The following is a 24900-nucleotide window of genomic DNA, read 5'->3' on the forward strand; positions in this document are numbered from 1 at the left end:
GCCATACTGCTTTGTTATCATCAATTTTACTTCCATCCATGTTACAATAAAAACGGCTTGCGATGAGCTCCAACTAGGTGAAAGGGAAATGAAATGACAAATGCAATCCAATGTCATCGAGCATAAAGTTACGCACACTGGGACCAAAGAAAATCTAAAGTTCACATCTTGTGGGGTCTGACCTGGTGGTGACTGTTCAGGAATGAGACCTTGGAGTCATGGCAGATAATTTGAAGATGCTCAACCAGTGTGCATAACCTGTGAAAAAGACCACATCCATGCTAATTAGGAAAGAGATAAAACTGCCAACATCCCGCTCTGTGATGCAAGTGTGCTTGGAGTACTGTGTACAACTCTGGCCTCCTTCCCTCAAGAAAGACATTGTGGCAGTGGAAAATGCTCAGAAAAAGTCAGATCAAGGGGATGGAGAACTCCCCTATGAGGAGAAGTTACAACATTTTTGGGGGGAAGGGGATAGTTGAGAGAAAAAGTGAGCCTGGGGTGACATAATCAAGGTTTATAAAATTATGCATGCTGTGGAGAAAGGGGATAGGGTTACCTCTCTCACAATAAACGCTTCTGACATCAACTTCCTAAGGAGGTTTTGTTGAGACCCCAGGAAAATTTTGGAGGCTGATAAACGGCAGCCTGGCAAATATTTAGTCTTTCATCTAGTGGTGGCGCAGAAGGGTACATGGGAGGAGTACAGTCTACTGTGGCCTGGTCTCTTTTCCCCAGGAAAGCATGGGCCCACAGAGGTCTGCGAAGTCTTTCTCCATCACTCTCACTCTCTGTCTCTCTCTCACACACACACTCACATATTGTTGTTGTAGTTTAGTCATGTCCGACTCTTTGTGACTCCATGGACCAGAGCACGCCAGGCACTCCTGTCTTCCACTGCCTCCTGCAGTTTGGTCAAACTCATGCTGGTAGCTTCGAGAACACTGTCCAACCATCTCCTCCTCTGTCGTCCCCTTCTCCTTGTGCCCTCCATCTTTCCCAACATCAGGGTCTTTTCAAGGGAGTCTTCTCTTCTCATGAGGTGGCCAAAGTATTGGAGCCTCAGCTTCAGAATCTATCCTTCCAGTGAGCACTCAGAATGGATAGGTTTGATCTTCTTGCAGTCCATGGGACTCTCAAGAGTCTCACATATACAAAAAGGTAAAGACCCACGGACGGTTAAGTCCAAACTTGACTATGAGTTGTGGCGCTCATCTCACCTTCAGGCCGAGGGAGCCAGCGTTTGTCCACAGACAGCTTTCTGAGTCATGTGGCCAGCATGACTAAACTGCTTCTGGTGCAACGGGACACTGTGACGAGTGCCAGGGCACATGGAAACACCATCTACCTTTCCACTGTAGCGGTACCTATTTATCAACTTGCACTGGTGTGCTTTCGAACTGCTAGGTTGGCAGGAGCTGGGACAGAGCAACGGGAGCTCACCCCGTCACACGGATTCGAACCACTGACCTTCCAATCGGCATACCCAAGAGGTTCAGTGGTTTAGACCACATATACACCCCCCCTTCACATGCATCCATTCGGCACATCAGCTGAGGGTGCATTTCAATTGCATTTGCATCCATGTGTCCTCTGGTAGAGTTAGTTGAGGTTATCCAGAATGGCGACCTACTGTAATTTGGAGGCAGAAAGATGTTTTGTGCCTTTTCTCACTCAACTGGATTTTGCTAACTTTCCTTATCTTCTTTATTTCCTTAGCACTGGGACAAATTATGCTATACGTAGATGGGATGAATGGAGTAATCAATCATAATGAAACAATCCAGTGGCTGTACACTCTCATTGGGTCAAAGGTAAGAAGAATCCCATCTATTGAAGAGTTTTAAAGATTTTTCCATGTGTGTGTGTAGACAGCTGTGATACACACACAGAGAGAGAGAAAATGCCAATGACTGAAAAATTCCACTAGTTTGATACTTACCACAAGCAGAGGAGTACATGTTGAAAGGCAATGCTAATTCCATTTATAGTGGCACATTCCTCTCTTTTTTCAGCTAGTGAAAACGACCCATAGGGCAATGTATGTGGAGTTAGCTTCCTACTGCAGAATGGCAATCTAATGGGACTATGTGTTGTTGATCTTGAAAGTGCTGCCTTGGCTACCGGTGAAGTTCCCAGGGGAAATGTTAGTACTAGCATATGAAGCCGTGAATGGGACCCAAGTACCTATGAGAGTGCCTTCCTCAGTACCAGCCATCTCAGTCCCTATGGTTGGTAGGCAAGACCTTGGTGGTGGTACCACCTTGGGGACTACCCAGTTGGCATTGGCCCATGACAGGGCCTTCTTAGTGGCAGCTCCCTGGTTGTGAAATACCCTATCTCCCTCATTATTGGCTTTTGGGGGGAATTTAAAAACATTCCTGTTTGCCCAGGCTGTTCATGGCCCAAAAGCACTGTTCTTGGCAACCTTAAAATCACTGCTTGAGAGAAAGTTTTAAAGGGTTTTTAGAATGTATGGATTTTAGGTGGGTAGGGGGAAGGGGTTCCCATTTTTGGCTTTGTTGGGAGGTATGGCGGAATAAATAAATGAACTACACACGCTGCCTTAGTGCCAAATATACAAATCCCTTTGGTAACTTGCTGTGGTTAAGGAGGCATTTAAAAAAACAACCCACATACAGCCTGTGAAGTATTGAGGGAAAATCTAATCAAGATGTTTTATAGATGATACTTAACACCTACCAAAATAGCTAAAATATATAAGACAAAAACAGATCTGTGCTGGAGGTGTGGTAAAACGAAGGGGACACTTATACACGTTTGGTGGACCTGTGGAAAAAATCAAAGGGTTCTGGAACATAGTATATGACGAGCTTAAAAAAATGTTTAAGTATAACTTTATGAAAAATACAGAAGCTTTTCTACTAGGCATAACGGACTCAGGTATAGCAAGAGAAGATCAGAAAATATTCCTCTATGCCACAGGAGCGGCAAGGATCCTTATTGCTAAAAACTGGGAAAAAGAAACTGTGCCAACAAAAAAGGAATGGCAAGACAAACTGTTAGAGTATATTGAACTGGCTAGATTAACAGAGATCACACTAGACAAGAGTTTCAGAAAGCATAGGGAAAATGCAGAGAATACTTCACAAAACAGTGCCCTAAAAAACATACCTGGACTTGTTTAATGTCTGCAGGAGACTTTGTGGATATTTAAGTTATAATTAGAAAAATCTTAATAGTTATTCATAAAGGAAACAGCTTATAAGAAGTAAATAAGGAGGCCAGATACAGGATAAAGGAAGTCTTTTATTTGGTTGTTTGTATTGTTGTATGTTATGCTCACTGTATGTTATGTTCACGTTTAATGAGGGTGGATTTCTGTATTGGGGGGTAGGGGGTTTATGTTATGTTGTAAATAAAATTTCCAATAAAAATAAATAAATAAAAAACCCACAAACACTCTTAATATATGCTGCCAACTGGAAGAAGTGCAGTAGTCTTGAATATTAACTCAGAGCAGAACTTTCTCCTTACTAAGAATCTTTCATATGCGCACAGACACACACATATGGCGTAAAGTGAATAAGAAGGAAGAGACATATCTCAGAGATGCCGGAAACGATTACTGTTTATTATTATATACTTTTTGTTTTATTCTAATGCTTTATGCCCCCATCTGTCAAATATGTTATTAGGGCGACTTGCCAAGGAAAGAATTTCCGCACAAGGAAGTAAGCCCTCAACTCTCTGAGGTGCCATTTTTATCACCTTTATAGCCTCTGTATGTGCCAGTCCTGATGCGCCAAAATAACTGAACCACGGCAAGAACAGATCAGACCACAGCAACCCTGATTGGGTTTGCCCTTGCTAAGGAATGGTAATACTTCCCTGTGAGGACATTCAAAGCAGCAATCTTAGTACAGGGAAATCCTGGGATGTTTAAATTTCCCTCTTTTGCTATAGAAAACCATCGCATAGCGCCACCTAGCAGAACAACTAAAATATATTGGGATGAATAGAGCACAGATGCTGCACGTTTTTATACCTAAACACACTCACCCTGAAAAGGTCTGGTCAGCATTCATAATTGCTTTATTTAAGACTTCATAATGCAATATAATTTCCATGCATATATGAAATATTATTTTTTGGGAGGAGATTTTGTAAGTCCTCTTGATCAATAAGAAATGTCTTGAACATTATGCGCATGCATAATATTAAACCTTTTATATTAAGCAATATTTGGTTTCCCTTATTTGCATGTTCAGACCCAGAACCCACCCCCCCCAAATAAATTCACACTTGACTCAAATTTTGGTCTTGGTTTTTGGCAGAATTTAGGCCACAACTCTATTGATTACAGAAAGTGACTGGTTGCATAGGCTCTGGGCTCGACTAGCTCCCTGCACCTGTTGCAGGTAGCGCTGACCCAGGGCACCAGCATAGGTCAGCCTAGGGTGAACACCCGGATAAGCAGAAAGCCGGGAACAGGCTATGTCCACCACCCAGATGTCCCCCTGGACTCAGGCACAGGCACAACCCCCTCACAGGGGTTGACCAAACCATCGAGTCCCTGGATTCCTTTAACGGAATACCCTTCACATAGGGATGGCGAGAGCGTTCTCCCATCTCTATCACCTGAACCAGAACCTATCCGCAACCTTACAAGTTGTGACGATTTGCTGCGCGGCAGGCGAAACCCAAATGGCAACAGCTAATCAGCCAAGGGGGTAAAATTCTGGCCGTGCCCCTGTCCCAACGACAGATGACACACGACAGCATAGCAAGGTCAAGCGCAAAGCCCTAAAAGTAGGGAGAGTTGGGCGGGTGTTCCAAATGCATGCACCAAAAGAGGAAGCTCAATTCTCTTTGATTGAATTGAAAGAGAAACAGACTAATTTGAGAATAAGAGCGGTCCCAGAATCAGAAGAAGGGGAATTAATAGAATTTCTTACATCGGAATTTGAAGATTTCTGGGACTTGGATTCACAAAAGGAAGAATTCAAGATAGTGAGTGCCTTTCGATTGGGAAGGGTAAAAAGGAAAAACAGTGCAAGAGATTGTTTAATTTCGTTAAGGTCAAAGGAAGAAAGAGATAAAATTTTGAACCTCCACTACCAGAAAGCACTTGTGATAGGAGGTGAGAGAATTGAAATTTTTAAAGACATCCCAAAATATCTACTGGAGCTCAGAGGCAACTACGCGGACTTGGTAGGCTTATTAAGGAAAAGTAACATTCCGTTCAGGTGGGAATTTCCACAAGGCCTCTCATTTACATTCAAAGGAAAGAAAATAAGGATAAGATCAAAGGAAGATGTGATGGCCTGGGATTCCGAGTCTGAGAGCGATCCGGAGGAATCCCAGCCGGCACAGGAGTCCCCGCCTCCAGGGCCGGCTGAACTGGGGCAAGGCCTAGATGCTGAGGAAACTCAAGAGCAGGCACCAGGTGAAATCATTCAGGCCCCAGAGGTGCTGGAAGACTCAGTGGCTACAGGTGAGCCTCCCCCGGGGCCCAGTAACCCTTCGGCCTCTCCTGATCTGCAGAGGCTTAGGGCAGAGAGGCGAAGGGAACTGGTGTCTCCCAGGAGGAGTGCTCGCCTTAAGGCCAAGAGAGGCGGGGCTTCTGGGGGCCGGGACCGCCCCCGGCCTTAGAAGAAGATAAAGGTCAGGCAGCCCGGTCCCAGGTTGCGGGAGCAACGTCGTTGTGAAGTATCTGCTTTACCCAGTCCTTGTTCGGCACTCCCAGTGTGCCTGTTCCTCGCCCGGCTTCCTGTTTCTGACTCTCCGGTGTTCCTGTTCCTCGCCTGGATTCCTGCTTCTGCCTTACCAGTGTTCCTGTTCCTCGCCTGGACTCCTGCTTCTGCCCTACCAGTGTTCCTGTTCCTCGCCTGGCTTCCTGCTTCTGCCCTACCATCGTTCCTGCTACCCCGCCCGGCTCCCTGTTGATCTTGGCCTACGGTAATAGTACCTTATCCCCCCTGGGACCAGCACAGTTTGCTCCCGCCACTCCCGCACTCCCTCTTTGTTGGGGTGCGTTCGGGAAGAGTCAGAGGCCATGGCTGACCAAGCGGCTACATTGTTGGCAATAGCCCAGGAGAACCAGGCCTTGAGGCACACCGTGCAGCAGCTCAGTAACGTGGTTACGGCACTACAGCAGCGTTTGGACGCCCTACCAGCTCCTGGGGCCGACGCCCCGGCTTCTGGCAAGTACCCAGTAGCCTTGCCTGAGAAATTTGATGGGGCTCCGGCCAGCTTTCCCATGTTCCTTGCCCAGGCCAAGCTGTATATTCAGGGGCGCGCCCGGAACTTCCCTGACGACCGCACCAAGGTGCATTTTTTGATTAGTTTGTTAAAGGACCAGGCGGCCAAGTGGGCGTTGCCGCTGCTCAGGCAAGACTCCCCCTTGCTGGCAGACTACGGGGGGTTTTGCAATCTGTTGGAGGCCGCGTTCGGCAACCCTCAGAAGGGGAGTCAAGCCAACCGGGCGATTCGGCAGTTGAGACAGGGCAAGTCCACGGTGGCCGCATACACCACAGAATTCCGGCTGCTGGCACAGGACTTGACCTGGAACGACTCTGCTCTTCGGGACCAGTATCTCGAGGGGCTTTCAGATGAGATACTGGACCAGCTGGCCACAATGGAACGCCCCACCACGCTAGACGCCCTTATTCAGCGGAGTCTACAGATAGACGATCGGCTAGAGGACCGGCGTCAGGCTCGGGGCCGCCGGCACCTCCAGTTCTCGGCCCCAGTGTCTACCAGCAGCCCCACAGGCCCAGCTGAGTCATTGGAGGAACCCATGCAGCTTGGGGCAGAGCGGCCACGCCTCTCCCCCGCAGAGAAGTCGCGGCGTCGGGAGGGGAATCTATGTCTCTATTGTGGCGGAAGCGGACACTATGCACGGTCCTGTCCTGAGAAACCGCCAACCCCAGTAGCTGATGGCCCTGGCTACCTGGGGTCCCAAACAGCACAGAATGGGGCCGCACCAATTGAATTACAACACCTTATGGTTCCGGTACATCTATACCCTCCAGGAGGGCCATGGATTCTTACCCATGCTCTGGTGGATTCAGGGGCAACCCGCTCTTATATGGACGCTGCTTTTGCTGCCCAGCATCGGGTGCCACTTCGGAACAAGCCAGAACCGGTACAGGTGGAGGCAATCGACGGACGGCCACTGCGTTCGGGCGCCGTCACTCAAGAGACCCAGCCCCTGGTCCTGTGCCTCCAGCAGCACCGTGAGATGCGAACTCTGGATATTGCCTCCATGCCCCGGTTCCCCCTGGTGCTTGGGATGGACTGGCTAGAGGCTCACAATGTGCAGATTGACTGGGTCAAACGGACTGTACACTTCCCAGACCCCAGTTCTCCTGCTGAGACTGAGATGCTAGCAGCTGCGCCCACTGAGGAGGCTGCTGCAACGCTCCCCGCTGAGTACCGGGACTATCACGACGTGTTCGAGGAACGAGGGGCAGACCAGCTGCCGCCGCATCGGTCCTTTGACTGCGGCATAGACCTCCAGCCCGGAGCGCCTCTACCGGTGAGTCGCTTATACTCGTTAACAGAGCCAGAGCGCGAGGCTTTGCAGGACTTCTTGCGCAAGAACCTGGAGCGTGGGTTCATTAGACCTTCTACCTCGCCCACTGCTGCGCCAGTGCTCTTTGTTAAAAAGAAATGTGGGGAGCTCCGCCTTTGCCATGATTACCGGGCCCTGAACAAAATTACCATCCCGGACCGGTACCCCTTGCCCCTTATTTCGGAGTTACTGGAGCGGGTGCAAGGGGCGCAGGTGTTCACCAAGTTAGACCTCCGGGGAGCCTACAATTTGATTCGGATCCGCGCCGGGGATGAGTGGAAGACAGCATTCGGGACCCGGTACGGACAGTTCGAATACCTGGTTATGCCCTTTGGTTTGTGCAACGCGCCTGCTGTGTTCCAACGGTACATCAACCACGTGTTCCAGGACTTGCTAGACAAGTACGTGGTGGTGTACTTGGATGACATTCTGGTTTACTCCCGTGACCCGGCGTGCCACGAGGGCCATGTCCGGACCGTGCTGCAGCGCTTGCGCGAGCATCGTCTGTATGCAAAGCTCAGCAAGTGCGAGTTCCATCAGCAGTCAGTGGACTTCCTGGGTCATCGACTCTCACCAGGTGGGGTGCAGATGGATCCTGGGAAGGTGGCAGCGGTTCGAGAATGGGCGGCACCTCGGAACCGCAAGGACCTACAGCGTTTCCTGGGGTTCGCCAACTATTACCGGACCTTCATTGCGGATTATGCTCACCGCACCACCCCGTTGACCCGGCTTCTGCGCCCCAAGACGCCGTTTTCCTGGGACAAGGAGGCGGAGGAGGCATTTCAAGGGTTGAAGGCCTGTTTCCAGAGAGCGCCAATCTTGCAACATCCGGATCCTTCTCGACCCTTTGTGGTAGAGACTGACGCCTCCAGTACGGCTCTCGGTGCCGTCTTGTCTCAGCAGCACGAACCGGAAGCGCCACTCTTACCCTGCGCCTTCTATTCCCGCCAGCTCCTTCCAGCGGAGCGTAACTATACCGTGTGGGAGCGGGAACTACTGGCCATCAAGGTGGCCTTTGAGGTTTGGCGCCACCATCTTGAAGGAGCAAGACACCCGGTGGAGGTGAGAACCGACCACCGGAACCTGGAATACCTCCAGACCACCCGCAAGCTGAACCAAAGGCAGATCCGGTGGGCGTTGTTCTTTTCCCGGTTCCAGTTCCGGATCCGCTACATCCCTAGCTCCCAAAACCAGAAGGCGGATGCCCTGTCCCGGAAACCTGAAGACAACGCAGACACGGTTCAGCAAGCAGCACCCACCACGATCCTACCACCAGCTGCATTCCTGGCCACCCAGGAGGTTGAGCCACTGCAGGCTCGGGTGCGGGAACAGCAGCGGGTCGACGCTTGGGCCCAGGAACGACTCCGGGAACTGGCCGAAGGATCATGCCCTCAGTATCCAGGGCTGGTCTCGCATCAGGGTCTTCTGCTGCACCACGGGCGCCTGTACATCCCACCAGGGCCGCTGCGGGCTGAGGTTCTCCGGATGACCCATGACGCTCCAGCGGCGGGGCACTTTGGGCGGTATCGGACCACCCATCTGGTAAGCCGTGAGTTTTGGTGGCCCCGTTTGAAGGCTGACGTGGCTCGCTACGTCGCTGGTTGTGACGTCTGCAGGCGGGCCAAGGGGCCTACCGGGCGACCCCCCGGCCTTCTTCAGCCGTTGCCGGTTCCACCACGTCCTTGGCACACAGTTTCTCTAGACTTTGTAGTGGAGTTACCCCCGTCTCGTGGCTGCACCTGCCTTCTAGTTTTCTCCGACCACTTCACGAAGATGGTGCACTGTGCCCCCTGCCCATCCATACCCTCAGCTAAGGAAACCGCGCAGCTGTACCTTCAGCATGTCTTCCGCCTGCATGGCCTACCTGAGCGTGTAGTGTCCGACCGCGGCGTTCAGTTCACGTCCCGGTTTTGGCGTGCTTTGCACCAGGCCCTCGGAACAGAGGTCTGTCTCTCATCTGCTTACCACCCACAGACTGATGGCCAGACGGAACGGGCGAACGCGGTGCTGGAACAGTACCTCCGGTGTTACTGCAGCTACCAGCAGGACGACTGGGTCGACCACCTAGCATTGGCGGAGTTCGCTTATAACAACGCGGTGAATGCGTCCACCCAGCAGACCCCGTTCCAAGCCAGTTATGGCCTTCATCCACGGTTGTTTCCGGATGTGCTGCCGGCATCTGCGGTCCCTGCGGTGACAGAGTGGCTTCAGGAGCTCCAGTCCCAGCAACAGCTGTTGATGGAGCAGCTGCGCCAGGCCAAGGAGGCGTACAAGGTCCAGGCCGACCGCCACCGCCAGGTGGGGCCGGAACTTCACGTCGGTGACTTGGTATGGCTTTCCACTCGCCACCTCCACCCTTCTCGACCTTCGCGGAAGCTGGACGTCCGGTTCACCGGCCCGTTCCCTATCGTGGACCAGGTCTCGCCTGTGGCATTCCGTCTCCGGTTGCCAGCAAACCTGAAGGTTCACCCGGTATTCCACAGGTCCCTTCTGAGTCCGGTGGCCCCACCCGACGAGTTCCACCCGGACCGTCCCCGACCGCAGCCAGTTTTGGTGCAGGGAGAGCCTGAGTACGAGGTGGAACGCATTCTGGACTCCCGATACCGCAGGGGAAGGCTGCAGTATCTCATTGACTGGAAGGGGTATGGGCCAGAGGACCGTTCCTGGGAACCAGCGGTCAACGTCCACGCACCTGCCTGCATCCGGGAGTTTCATGCAGCGTACCCCAGCAAGCCGGGTCCGGACCCTCAAGTGAGGGGGGGGCCTGGGAGGGGGGATGGTGTGATGGCCTGGGATTCCGAGTCTGAGAGCGATCCGGAGGAATCCCAGCCGGCACAGGAGTCCCCGCCTCCAGGGCCGGCTGAACTGGGGCAAGGCCTAGATGCTGAGGAAACTCAAGAGCAGGCACCAGGTGAAATCATTCAGGCCCCAGAGGTGCTGGAAGACTCAGTGGCTACAGGTGAGCCTCCCCCGGGGCCCAGTAACCCTTCGGCCTCTCCTGATCTGCAGAGGCTTAGGGCAGAGAGGCGAAGGGAACTGGTGTCTCCCAGGAGGAGTGCTCGCCTTAAGGCCAAGAGAGGCGGGGCTTCTGGGGGCCGGGACCGCCCCCGGCCTTAGAAGAAGATAAAGGTCAGGCAGCCCGGTCCCAGGTTGCGGGAGCAACGTCGTTGTGAAGTATCTGCTTTACCCAGTCCTTGTTCGGCACTCCCAGTGTGCCTGTTCCTCGCCCGGCTTCCTGTTTCTGACTCTCCGGTGTTCCTGTTCCTCGCCTGGATTCCTGCTTCTGCCTTACCAGTGTTCCTGTTCCTCGCCTGGACTCCTGCTTCTGCCCTACCAGTGTTCCTGTTCCTCGCCTGGCTTCCTGCTTCTGCCCTACCATCGTTCCTGCTACCCCGCCCGGCTCCCTGTTGATCTTGGCCTACGGTAATAGTACCTTATCCCCCCTGGGACCAGCACAGAAGATAAAGTGAGTTTTTTGAGAGACTTTGGCGAAGACCTGAGAAAAGAGGCCAGAACAAAAGAACCGGGAATACCAGGACTGGGACCACTGGACTTGGGAAGACACCCCTTGGGGTTGGATCAACTAGAGACGCAATCGTCAGAACAAGAGCAACTTCTAGGAGCGGTTGGAGGAACCACACAGTAACCACAACATGTCTCTGCAGATGTTAACCTGGAATATCAGGGGTTTGAATTCCCCGAGTAAAAGGAAGAGAATTTTTCACATTTTAAAAAAGGAACAACAAGATTTGATTTGTCTACAGGAAACGCATATAACAAGACTCCACAGGAAATTGTTGATAAATAAACGACTAGGCCAAGAATTCATTTCATCAGATAAAGTTAAAAAAAGAGGAGTTGTAATATATGCAAAAGAGAAATTATCACCAAAATTTCTCTTTAAAGATGAACATGGACGATTTGTTGCAATTGAAATACAATCTCAAGGAGAGAGAATATTAATAATTGGAGTCTACGCACCTAATGAGGGGAAATCAGAATTTTATAAGAAACTGCATGAGACTTTGTTGGATTACATGGACCAAAATATTATCCTGATGGGAGACATGAACGGTGTTGTGTCGACAAACATGGATAAATCTGAAAGACAGATAATTACAAAAGATGGAAGACTACCGAAGACGTTCTTTGAAATGGCAGACAATATGGACTTAATTGACATTTGGAGAACTAAAAACCCCCTAGGTAGAGAGGGAACTTTTTTCTCTGAAGCCAACAAGACATGGACACGGATTGACCAAATTTGGATCACAAGAGGGATGGCACCCAAGATTCGAAAGGTGGAAATCTGCCCAAAAACTTGCTCCGACCATAACCCTGTGAGAATGGATATGAAATTAACATCGATTGGTTCCTTTAGATGGAGAATGAATGACACCTTGTTTAGAGATGCAGAAATTATCAAGAAGGCCCAGAAAACTATAAAAGACTACTTTGAAATAAATCTGAAGACCACAGTGGAAAAAAGAAGTATCTGGGACGCAAGTAAGGCTGTAATGAGAGGTTTTCTGATTCAGCAAAATGCTATAAAGAGGAGACTTCAAGAGGAGAGAAAAGAAAAGATTCTAGAGAAAATTAAAGAAGGAGAGAAGAGATTAAGATCTAAACCTAAGTCACAGGAGATCTTGCGGGAAATTAAATTATATCAGACACAATATTTGAAAATGGTTAACCAGGACATAGAATGGAAGGTTAAACAGATGAGACAAAAAACCTTTGAATCGGCTAATAAGTGTGGAAAGCTGCTAGCTTGGCAGCTGAAGAAAAGACAAAAATTAAATACTGTGACTAATCTTGAAGTAAATGGAAGGAACATACAAAACCCAAAGGAAATCAAAGACTGCTTCCAGAGATACTTTAAACAATTGTATGCACAAGGGCCACAAAATGAGATTAAGATTGAGAAATTTCTAGAAACAAATGGATTACAAAAAATATCTCAAGAGAATAAATTAATACTGAATGGAAAAATTTCTGAACAGGAGGTTGAAGGTGCCATAAAGAATCTGCAACTTGGCAAATCTCCAGGGCCAGATGGGCTAACCTCCAAATATTACAAAGTATTGAAAGAATACTTAGTTCAACCATTAACGGAGGTCTGCAATGAAATTATGGAGGGGAAAAGAGCGCCGGAATCGTGGAAAGAAGCCTACATCACACTTATACCGAAAAATGAGTCTGAAAAGACACAACTTAAGAACTACCGCCCCATATCCCTACTTAACGTGGATTACAAAATTTTTGCTGATATTTTGGCTAAGAGATTGAAAAAAGTTTTAACTGGATTGATACATAAAGATCAAACTGGCTTTCTCCCAGGCAGATATATGTCAAACAACACTAGGAACCTGATAGATATTCTTGAAAAATTGCAAGTTAACATTAATACAAAAGCTGTTTTGATATTTATTGATGCGGAGAAAGCCTTTGACAATATCTCTTGGAGTTTTATGAGGAAAAATTTGCAAGGGATGGGGGTGGGAGAAAGGTTTGGAAATGGTATAGGTGTGATTTATTCAGAACAAAAGGCAAAACTAATTGTGAATAATGCTGTTACAGAGGAAGTTAAGATAGAGAAAGGGACACGACAAGGCTGCCCAATTTCCCCTCTGCTTTTTATTTCAGTCCTGGAGGTATTGCTGAACATGATTAGAAAGGACCAACAGATCCAGGGTATACAGGTCGGAGCTAAACATTATAAACTTAAAGCATATGCAGATGACCTAGTTTTGACATTACAGGAGCCAATCCCTAGTACTAAAAGAGCTTTGGAAATAATACAAGAATTTGGTCAGGTGGCAGGATTTAAGTTGAATAAATCAAAAACTATGGTTCTGGAGAAGAACTTAACCTCGACTGAAAAAGAAAGGTTCCAGGGAGAAACAGGTTTATCATTGGTGAAAAAAGTGAAATACCTAGGGGTAAATATGACGGCTAAAAATGTTAATTTATTTAAGGACAATTATGAGAAGTGTTGGTCAGAAGTGAAAAAAGATCTTGAAATTTGGACAAACTTGAAGCTTTCATTATTGGGAAGAATTGCTGTTATCAAAATGAATGTATTGCCAAGAATGTTGTTTTTATTTCAGACGTTACAAATCATTGACAAGATGGACTGTTTCAAGAAGTGGCAAAAAGAAATCTCTAGATTTGTCTGGCAGGGCAAAAAGCCCAGAATAAAATATAAAATCCTTACTGATATTAAGAGCAGAGGGGGGTTTGCCCTGCCGGACTTTAAGTTATATTATGAAGCAGCAGCTTTCTGCTGGTTGAAGGAATGGCTACTTCTTGAGAACACAGACATTTTGGATCTGGAAGGCTATGATAATGCTTTTGGGTGGCATGCATATCTGTGGTATGATAAGGCTAAAGTTCATAAAGGTTTTAAAAACCATATTGTAAGGAAAGCTTTGTTTAATGTCTGGAATAGATATAAAGATTTTTTAGAAAATAAGACTCCTAGGTGGTTGTCGCCAATGGAAGCCAAAGCCGTGAAAAAGCTTAACATGGAATCTAAATGGCCGAGATACTCGGAAATTTTAGAACAAGAAGGGGACAGGTGGAAATTGCAGAGTTATGAGAAACTTAAAAATAAGGTGCGGGATTGGTTACACTATTTTCAAATAAGAGAGGCCTTTAATTTGGACAGGAAAAATGGCTTCCAGGTGGAAAAATCAAAGTTGGAAACAGAATTGTTAGAACCCAATGCTAAGATATTGTCAAGAATGTATGATTTGCTGTTGAAATGGAATACTGAGGATGAAACGGTTAAATCGGCTATGATAAAATGGGCACAAGACATTGGTCATAACATTATGTTTGCTGACTGGGAACGGTTGTGGACCACCGGTATGAAATTTACGGCATGCAGTGCCTTAAGAGAAAATATTATGAAAATGATTTATAGGTGGTACATGACACCAGTCAAGCTTGCAAAAATTTATCATCTGCCCGATAACAAGTGTTGGAAATGTAAAGAAACTGAAGGAACATTCTTTCACCTTTGGTGGACGTGCCCAAGGATTAAGGCGTTCTGGGAAATGATCTATAATGAACTGAAAAAAGTATTTAAGTATACTTTCTTGAAGAAACCAGAGGCCTTTCTCCTGGGCTTAGTCGGCCAATTGGTGTCAAAGAAGGATAGAACTTTTTTCATGTATGCTACAGCAGCAGCAAGAATACTTATTGCAAAGCATTGGAAGATGCAAGATCTACCCACTCTGGAAGAATGGCAGATGCAAGTAATAGACTATATGGAACTGGCTGAAATGACCGGCAGAATCCGAGATCAAGGAGAGGAGCAGGTGGAAGAGGATTGGAAGAAGTTTAAAGTTTATCTACAAAAACATTGTAAAATCTATGAATGCTGAGGGCATTAAAAATGAAATGATGGGGTTTAAGTGGCCAAGATAAATAGATTATAAAGAGAAGGATAAAGGCTTAAGATGAATAGTTAATGATCTTGCTGAACTAATTTTTAAATTGGAATACAAGAAGGGAAGGCGGGTGGAAGTAAATGAGAATAAGGTATTGAAAGTTATCAAAATGAAAGAGTGTTCTTTTTATACTAATTTTTTTTGTTTGTTGTTGTATTTTTCTTTTTCTTGGGTGTTTTTTCTATTGAGATTTTTTGATGTTTGTTTGCTGTTGTTTTTCTTGTGGTTTTCTTTGTTGGGTTGTTAACTTTTTTGGAAATCTTTAATAAACATTATTTTAAAAAAAAAAAACAAAAGAGGAAGCTCTGGGTCACGTGCATGGGCATAAATAGGTCCCTTGATCTGTTTAGACTGTGTCCCATTGGCCAGATTGTACCCAGCTTCGAGGGACCTACCAATCAGGTGTTGTGGCTGACCAGTCGTACCCACCCACAACACAGGGTCTCACCGCAATAAGTGCCCTCTTTAAGGGAGGACCCGATTTATCCTCTGCTATTGTCATCATACTCCTAACTAAGATATTTGCGGAAGAAAGTCAGTAGAGACAAGTATGGTAGCAGGTGAGAAATCACAACCACGTTCTTAGTTATGCACAGTGTGCCACTGAAAGCTGTGGTGCAAAGAAATGGAAGATAATTGAATCACGGAATTGTAGAGTGGGAATGACCCTGGGGGTCATCTAGTCCAACCCCTTCAATGCAGCAATCTCAGCTAAAGCTTCCATGTCAGATGGCCATCCAACCTCCGCTTGAAAACCTCCAACAAAGGAAAGTCCACCACCTCTCGAGGGAGACATCCGCTGTCAAACAGCTCTTACCATCAGAAACATTATTCCTGATATTTAGTTGGAATCTCCTTTCTTGAATCCATTGGTTTGAGTCCTACCCTCCAGAGGAGGAGAAAAGAAGCTTGCTCCGTCTTCCATGTGACAGTTAAATCTCCCAGGTTTCCTGTTGCAAGCTGGACAGGAAGCTTGTTTAAATATTTGGAGACTGTCCCTAAAATTTACATTATATCCTTCTTGCTATCATCATTGCAGTCTGTGTGTTTGGAATATTGAGAGCAAGTTGAGAGCCTCTCTAACCCCACACGAATATCCAGCGCAGCAGAGTTATTTTTAAAGGCCTCTTAACAGGAGTTTAGGTTTTTTTAAAAAAAGGTTTATTCCTGTGTTTGTGTAGGTATTAAATTAATGGAGCATAACTCTGATGACTTCACCCAGAATGAAACATACCAAGGACTACATATTTTTAGCAAGTTTCTGTCGTTATTATTGTGTGGTTGGAAAAATAGGATAAACACTAGGGGGTTTCTCTACATCTGTAGCGTTTGGAAGCTGCCCAGACTGTTTCTGAGCCATTCTGTGTCTTTCGAATTTGACTCAATATTTTGGACCAGTTTATATATATTGAAAATGAAACTGGTCCCTGCCCCCCTCATTTGCTATAATAGGGAATCTAATGTAAGGTTACAGGGAACCAGGCAGAGGGCCTTCTCGGTAGTGGCTCCTGCCCTGTGGAACGCCCTCCCAGCAGATGTCAAAGCAATAAACAACTATTTTACTTTTAAAAGTCATCTGAAGGCAGCCCTCTTTAGGGAAGTTTTTAATGTTTGATGCTGTACTGTTTTTAATATTCAGTTGGAAGCCGCCCAGAGTGGCTGGGGAAACCCAGCCAGATGGGCGGGGTATAAATAATAAATTATTATTATTATTATTATTTCTTTTAACAGAAGTGGGTGAAATCTGTAGGCACAGCAGACTCTCTAGAGTAGATTAAAGCCTGTCAGATTTTAGGCAGATACAAGCAGAATTCTTTGTTCGGGGCCCCTTTAGAATTTGATATTTTAAAGAGAGACAGACAGACAGAAAGACAGACGGTATCTTATTTTCCGTCAGACTTGGATGCAAGTTGCAGACATGGTCACCCCTTCTAAGGAGATGAAGCCTACTAATTTTTTGTTCTCACTCAAGGGCAGATTTTATAATAATAACTGGTAGGCTAGAAAAAGAGTGTGGATAGCCAGCATCCCATCATGATTTATCTTGAGTGCAAAGAAGCAGCACTTCCTTTTTATATCTGATTCACAGAATGTTGGTTTTTCAATCAACACTAAGCCAGATTTCCTTGGTTTGGACGTAACTGGGATCTCTCTGGGGTAATGCAAGCCAAGATCTTGGTGTGAAGCTGGTGTTCTGTGGGAAGGAACTAGGGAAATGTGTTTTTGGTCCTAGTAAATGCTCATGGATATCATGGACTGGTTGGACACAGAGGAGTGAAGAAGTTGGCTGAAATGGGCAGAGCAAAGACAAGCGGTACGCAGGCACAGTCTCCAGTTGCTTGCAGGAAGCCCTGGAGAGAAGGAGACACCAATGGCTTTGTGGATGCAGGGACTTTTAGTCTCAGCAACTAATGTCATTGAGTGGGACCTACAGGGCATGAGCTGCAGTACTCATTAGGCCTGAAGCACAGCCAAAGCTGCCAAGATCGTGTTTCTCTAATAAAAAGTTAACTCCAGCTTTGAACTGTGTGATTTATTGATTGGCTTTCTCCTTTACAATGGCATTACAAACCATTTTTTTTAAGGACTGGAACAATTGTCTGAATTAGGCTATTAGAAGAAAGATTTGTTTCTTTATTTGGGGAGGGTTTTTAATTTCATGGTGGAGCACAATGCTTCGGATGTACAGTGGTGCCTCGGAAGACGAAATTAATCCGTTCCGCGAGTCTCTTCGTCTTGCGGTTTTTTCGACTTACGAAGCACTGCTATTAGCGGCTTAGTGGCTTAGCGGCTATTAACGGCTTAGCAGCTTTAAGAAAAAGGAAACAAACTCGCAAGAACTCGCAAGACGTTTCGTCTTGCGAATCAAGCCCATAGGGAAATTCGTCTTGCGGAACGACTCAAAAAACGGAAAACCCTTTCGTCTAGCAAGTTTTTCGTCTTGCGAGGCATTCGTCTTGCGGGGCACCACTGTATTATGTTTTGAATTCAATCCCTGTTACCTCTCATGTAGCAGGGTTGGAGACACCTGTGGACTGGGTTGGGCTAATCAATGATCTGACTCCAGTAAGTCAACTTAGAATGGTCACACATTTCCTTCTTGCCAGTGGTCCTTGTTTTAAAATCCTGGCCTCTCATTTTTAGCTGGTGTCAGGTTGACCAAAGATCGAAAGGACAGCAGCATCAGTTCTGTTCGCTGACTCTAACAGAGGGTCAGCTTGTATTGCATTAAGAAAGCAGCGTGTCTTCCAATGTCAGCCTGATGAGTGACAAGCTCTCCTCTCTTTCCTCTTGCAGTTCCGTCTGGTTGTGAAGACAGCACTGAAGTTGCTCCTTGTTTTTGTGGAGTATACAGAATCCAACGCACCACTTCTGATCCAAGCAGTGTCCGTAGTGGATGACAAGAGAGGTGAGTTAGAGTACCTGCCTGTAGTTGCGCTTCAGAGGAAACAATGAAATGGTTTGTGGTTTTGCTACCACAAAACAACCCTGCAAAAGCAAATCATACTCTCTTTCATACACTATATACTTTGTTCTCAAGAGCAGATTTCAAGTAGAAAACAAAATGCTTGTAGGCCACACCATGGCATAGCTTGGGGGGGGGGGCAGAGGGGCTGCTAACCAGGGTGCAAAATTTTGGGGAGCTGCAAAATTTCAAAAGAAAAATAAACCACTTTTAGGTTTTTCTTAAACAATCAAGCAATGGGAAAATTTCATTAAATTTATAATAATAATAAAATAAACAGCCTCTGCTGTCATCTCCCAAGCTTCCCTCTCCGTGCTGGGAAGACCCTTCCCCATCAGCCTCACTGCCACCCGGCCCTGACAGGAACCATGGGTTAGGCGGTGCAATACTTGCCTTGCCCCGGGTGCTGTCAACCCATGCTATGCCACTGATGCCACAGACATGTGTGCAAGTGTATGAATTGGAAATTTGCCTACAAAATGCATGGCTAATAGTGTCTGGGAAAGGATATTTATTTATTTATTTATTTATTTATTTATTTATTTATTTATTTATTTATACATACCCCACCCATCTGACTGGGTTTCCCCAGCCACTCTGGGTGGCTTCCAACAAAGATTTAAAATACATTAAAAACACCAGTCATTAAAAACTTCCCTAAACAGGGCTGCCTTCAGATGTCTTCTAAAAGTCAGATGGTTGTTTTTTTCCTTGATATCTGATGGGAGGGCATTCCACAGGGCCACTACCGAGAAGGCCCTCTGCCTGGTTCCCTGTAACTTTTCTTCTTGCAGTGAGGGAACCGCTAGAAGGCCCTCAGAGCTGGACCTCAGTGTCCGAGTTGAACGATGATGGGTTCCGCACTCCTCCTGTGTTTTGTAGGTAAAAGCCCCATTGTTATAGATGCAGAATATGACCACAAAACTTAATCTACAGGGGACATGTTCTCCTGTCCTTAAATTTTGATTAGTAGGGTATTCTCCATTTTGGTGTTTTCCTGATTTAGTAGGTGAGGTTTCAGGCAATCCTGAAGCAGTTAGTGTCGTGTGATGCACATCATTTCAGTGGTGTGGAGAGGATGGACCTCCCCATGGCAGTGGGGATGCAGTGAGAGCTACTGGCCAGAGGGTTGTAAAACCTGTCACCAAGGCCTTTGCAGTGTATCTTGAGGCAGTCATGGTGTGCTGCCTCAGCCAAGATTCACCTGACTAGGCCATCTGGGCAGTGAGCTCCTTCATGAGGGTAGGGCAGGCGTCCATTGGTCAGAGTCAGCCAGCCATGCCCACTGTGAATTTTATGCCCATGCATTTCCATCTAAATGGTTTCATGCCCTCTTGAATTCTCTCTTCAAAGTTCTTTTCAATTTCCTCTTACGGTACTTGTTGACTATTGGCCTCATGCCAGTGTTTAGCCTATGATGGGAGTTTGGCGGTGGAATTATGGCTGCTGACACACCAGGCTTGCCCTCTGATTGACCCTCATGAAGGATTTAATGTGCACTTACGCCACTTACAGGACCTAGTGTTATGAGAATTCTAAGGTCTCAAATATAGAATAAAAAAAGGTAAAGGCACCCCTGCCCGTACGGGCCAGTCTTGACAGACTCTGGGGTTGTGCGCCCATCTCACTCAAGAGGCCGGGGCCAGCGCTGTCCGGAGACACTTCCGGGTCACGTGGCCAGCGTGACATCGCTGCTTTGGTGAGCCAGAGCCACACACGGAACGCCGTTTACCTTCCCGCTAGTAAGCGATCCCTATTTATCTACTTGCACCCAGGGGTGCTTTCGAACTGCTAGGTTGGCAGGCACTGGGACCGAACAACGGGAGCGCACCCCGCCGCAGGGATTCGAACCGCCAACCTTTCGATCGGCAAGCCCTAGGCGCTGAGGCTTTTACCCACAGCGCCACCCACGTCCCAAATATAGAATAAATGTTCATAAATGCACACATATCTAAATGTGTCTGAAATGGTACGGAAGAGCAATCCTGAAGCCATTTTGACTCTCCCAATGACCTCAAATATTCCTCTGCAGTAAAGGAGGCAAAAGGGGAAAGCCTTCCCATTGTATTCTTGCTTACAAATCGTGTCTTAAGGGCGTACTGGTGTATGAATAGGGTGAACCTGTGACCTGGATCCAGGAACCAAAGTATTAACCATCACCAAAGAATGGCTAAGCTGCCCAGGTAATGCAATCAGTGACCATTATCAGGTATCCTGGCAGACAGGATTTCTGCTGTAGACCGCCTCCTATGATGTATGTATGATTTTAGGGTGGTCTTTGGCTAAGGGGGTTGGACAATGTCAAAAGCCTTTAAAGGTTCTTGCACCATTTGTTTCAGGGTCTCTCCCTCCTTGGAAGGGGAGGGAACTCTGTTGCAGCAGAAAAATAAATATCTGCCTTGCTTTCCACTGGATCCTGCCTCCATTCATTCTTCTCTGACCGATCGTGGACTTAGGGGACTCAGAGTCCCATGGGGAGTTGGGCAGCAAAAGCCAAACCCCCGAATTTTACATCACTAGAAAGAGATCTGTATGATTGTTGTATTTCATCACTGCCTTCCTTGGATATGGCAGCAATTTCTCACGCTTTCTCTCCAGAATTGAACCCAATTTCCCATTCCCCCATTGGTCACCATGGTTATGCACAGCCCAAAGGAGGGGTTCAGAAAGTTCTAGATGTTCATTGACATCTATTATCTCTAGATTTAGCACAGTGGAGTGGCCAAAGGAAGCGTGACTGACTTAATGAGGTGTTCACAGTTTCTATTTAACACCCATGTGTAGTTATACGTGTATAATTTAATCTTTCTATCTTGAGCCCCATTGAAATGAATGGGAGTTGCAGAAAAGCTTCCATTCATTCAAAGGTGCTCTGAAAGCCTGCTGGCTTTAGCTATCTTACTCGCGAATCCTTTGATCATTCTCAGAACCAGTCGATCAAGTGCAGGCCTGCTTTTGTGGACACCTGGTGCTTTAATGGACATTTTGTTCGGTGAGTTATAATCTTTTAACATGTGCAGTGCACATGATTGGCAAAAGCAGGGCCGCTCCTAATAATTCAGCCCCAGTTTTCCTAGTACAGCTGTGTTGCTTCCACACTGCAGTACATCCAAATGGAATTGAAAACTCTGTAGGAACATCCGGCTTACAAATGCTCCCTGCAGTTTTGGAGGAATGTGTTAAGAGGCGAGCAAGAGTTCAGCCTATAACATGTACATTATTGTCTCTCTTCTGCATCCCCCCCCCCCACAATACAGAGTGCTCTTCTTGCAGGACAAACACCTCAGTATTATAAACTTAAATCTTCTACTGTCTGCCTTTCCAAATGAGAACAATCACTTCTCTCCCAATTACCTATTGCAATTGTTTTATAGCTTCTGAGCACTAAAATGTTTTTCATGCTAAGGAGCTATAGAATCATAGAATTGAAGAGTGAGATGAGACCAGTCCAGCCCCCTGCAAGGCAGGAATCACAACCAGAACAAAAATGACACATGGCTGTCAACCCTCTGCTAAAAACCACACAAGGAAAGCGAATCCACCACCTTCAGAGGAAGTCCATTGAACAGCTCTTCCTGTCAGAAAGTTCTTCCTGATGTTTAGTCAGAATCTCCTTTCTTGTAACTTGAATTCATTGGTATGGATCCTACCTTCCAGAGCAGGAAAAAACAACCTTCCTCCACCCTCCACCTGACAGCCCTTTAGATATTTGAAGATGGCTGTCATATTGAATGCAGGTTTCCAAAAAATAGCAAGGAGAGACAAGAAGGCCTTCTTAAACGAGCAATGCAAAGAAATAGAGGAAAACAACAAAATGGGAAGAACCAGAGATCTGTTCAAGAAAATTGGAGATATGAAAGGAACATTTCGTACAAAGATTACCATAATAAAGGACAAAAGTGGTAAGGACCTAACAGAAGCAGAAGACCCTGATGTTGGGAAAGATGGAGGGCACAAGGAGAAGGGGACGACAGAGGACGAGATGGTTGGATAGTGTTGTCGAAGCTACGAACATGAGTTTGACCAAACTGTGGGAGGCAGTGGAAGACAAGAGTGCCTGGCGTGTTCTGGTCCATGGGGTCACGAAGAGTCGGACACGACTAAATGACTAAACAACAACAACAACAAATCATATTTCCTCTCAGCTTCCTCTTTACAAGGCTGAACATACACAACTCCCTTAACCGTTCCGGATAAGACTTGGTTTCCAAGCCCTGGCTCAACTTGGTTGCCCTCCTCTGCACACATTCCAGCTTGACAATATCCTTCTAAATTTTGGTACCCAGACCTGGACACATTACTCTAGGTGTGGTTTGACCACACTACTTCAGAACACATCGTTTAGTGGTTGTTGTAGTGTACCATTTACATTATGCCAGCAGCACGTAAAGAACATTCGCATGCTGAGGATCTTACAATCTAGCTTTCGAATGTGGAGGGGAGAGACTAGTGGGAAGGGAGAAAGGCAAGAAAAGCAAACACCAGGAGGTATTTGTTTTTGGGGGTGCTAGCAACCCACGGGATGCGATGGGGTGAGCTCCCATTGCTCGGTCCCTGCTCCTGCCAACCTAGCAGTTCGAAAGCACGTCAAAGTGCATGTGGATAAATAGGTACCACTCCAGCGAGAAGGTAAACAGTGTTTCCGTGCGCTGCTCTGGTTCACCAGAAGCGGCTTAGTCAAGCTGGCCACATGTCCCGGAAGCTTTACGCCGGCTCCCTCGGCCAATAAAGTAAGATGAGTGCCGCAACCCCAGAGTCAGCCACAACTGGACCTAATGGTCAGGGGTCCCTTTACCTAGCAACCTGTGGGATGCAGGTGGCGCTGTGGTGTAAACCACTGAGCCTTGGGCTTGCCGATCGGAACGTCAGCGGTTCGAATTCCCGCGACGGGCTGAGCTCCCGTTGTTCAGTCCCAGCTCCTGACAACCTAGCAGTTCGAAAGCATGTCAAAGTGCAAGTAGATAAATAGGTACCACTGTGGCGGGAAGGTAAACGGTGTTTCCGTGCGCTGCTCTGGTTTTGCCAGAAGCGGCTTAGTCATGCTGGCTACATGACCCAGAAAAACTGTCTGCAGACAAACGCCGGTTCCCTCAGCCAGTAAAGCGAGATGAGTGCCGCAACCCCAGAGTTGTACGCAACTGGACTTAACTGTCAGGGGTCCTTTACCTTTACCAATGTAAAAAGACTTCTTGTCCTTTCTTTCATTCTTTCTTCGTTGTGACTCCTTCAGGTGGCCGATGGCCTAATCCACTGCTTCTTTGGTTGCTGGCCTGGAGTTGCACTTGCTTCGGTAGTTCCATAGCTTGGATCATTGTACTTTCCCATGACAGTGGTTTGGCAGTGATATGGAAGGGGAAGCCCCATCTGTGGGGCAGTCCTGCCCCCTGTGGCATGATTGTGATCGGCTTGAATTGTTTGCATCTTTCTGACATTACAGCATATCTTGGTAGATCTGTACCATTTTATCGTTACACCACAGCTCTCCGAAATGGTGTGGGGCTTCTAGATGTTATTCTCTAGGGCAGGCACTCAGAGCACGTTCTTTCACTTGCCGGTGTACCCATCAGTTTCAGTGTTCCCCTCCATTACACGCGAGGAGGCCCCTGGAGGGCCTTCTTCCTCCTGCCATGTCAGTTTCTCCCTCGGCCTCTGACACCTCATAATAACTGAACTCACTGGGCAGTTGGGTTTTGTTTTTTTGCTGAATGCCATATTGTTGTTGCTACAACTCGCTCAGGTTCAGGATGTTTCAGAAGCAAATTCTGCACTTTAGTCTTAGGAGAGCAGTGGAGTTAAGTCCCAGTGGGCAAGCTCAAAAAAAAATTGGTGGGAGGGTGGGGTCTTACCTTTCAGTAGAAAGTGGCAAGGGGCTTTTCCTTCCTTGTTTCTTTTTGTTGTGTGTTGAGGTCCCCAAGCCACCCCTAAATAAATTCATACTTCACACCATAATTTTTGTTTAAGGTTTTTGGCATGATTTTGGCCACACCTTTATTAAAATACAAAAAAGTGCGTGGTTCCTTAGGCACTGGTTATGACTATATGTCGCCTCCCAAGGACAGAACTGACATCCGCCAGCCTGTGAAGTCAGTAAGGGAAAACATTATATGGAGAGTAGATGGAGCTGGGTACCAGAACTTCACCTCTCCCCAAATGCTCCCAGGGGCTCTTGCATGGCCCTATCCCCTTTGATAGGGGTGCGGACAAAAGCATGGCGAGCCCCTGGATTCCTTTAATGGAATTCCCTTGCAGCAGCAGCATTGGAGGGGCAGGCCCAGCCAATCCATACCCCTCCACTAACCAATTTTTAACCAATGCCTAACCACAACCTTACAAGTTGTGATGATTTGCTACGCAGTACGCTGTGGGTAAAACCTCAGCGCCTAGGACTTGCCGATCGTCAGGTCGGCAGTTCGAATCCCTGCGGCGGGGTGCACTCC

The 24900-nt window shown here is 47.0% G+C and overlaps 1 protein-coding gene across 14 annotated transcripts in view; it reads left to right on the forward strand.

The window, feature by feature from the left end:
* The window catches only part of FHOD3 (formin homology 2 domain containing 3), a 348541-nt gene that overhangs the window by 216562 nt on the left and 107079 nt on the right, over positions 1-24900 (forward strand). For all 14 annotated transcript variants that reach the window (XM_077917617.1, XM_077917611.1, XM_077917612.1 and 11 more), the window contains exons 6-7: positions 1720-1814; positions 18295-18406. In XM_077917617.1, the coding sequence (XP_077773743.1) occupies positions 1720-1814; positions 18295-18406 (207 nt within the window). The remainder of the gene's footprint in view (positions 1-1719; positions 1815-18294; positions 18407-24900) is intronic.

The sequence above is a fragment of the Podarcis muralis genome, chromosome 13, assembly GCF_964188315.1.
Source record: "Podarcis muralis chromosome 13, rPodMur119.hap1.1, whole genome shotgun sequence".
In the NCBI taxonomy this organism is placed as follows: Eukaryota; Metazoa; Chordata; class Lepidosauria; order Squamata; family Lacertidae; genus Podarcis; species Podarcis muralis.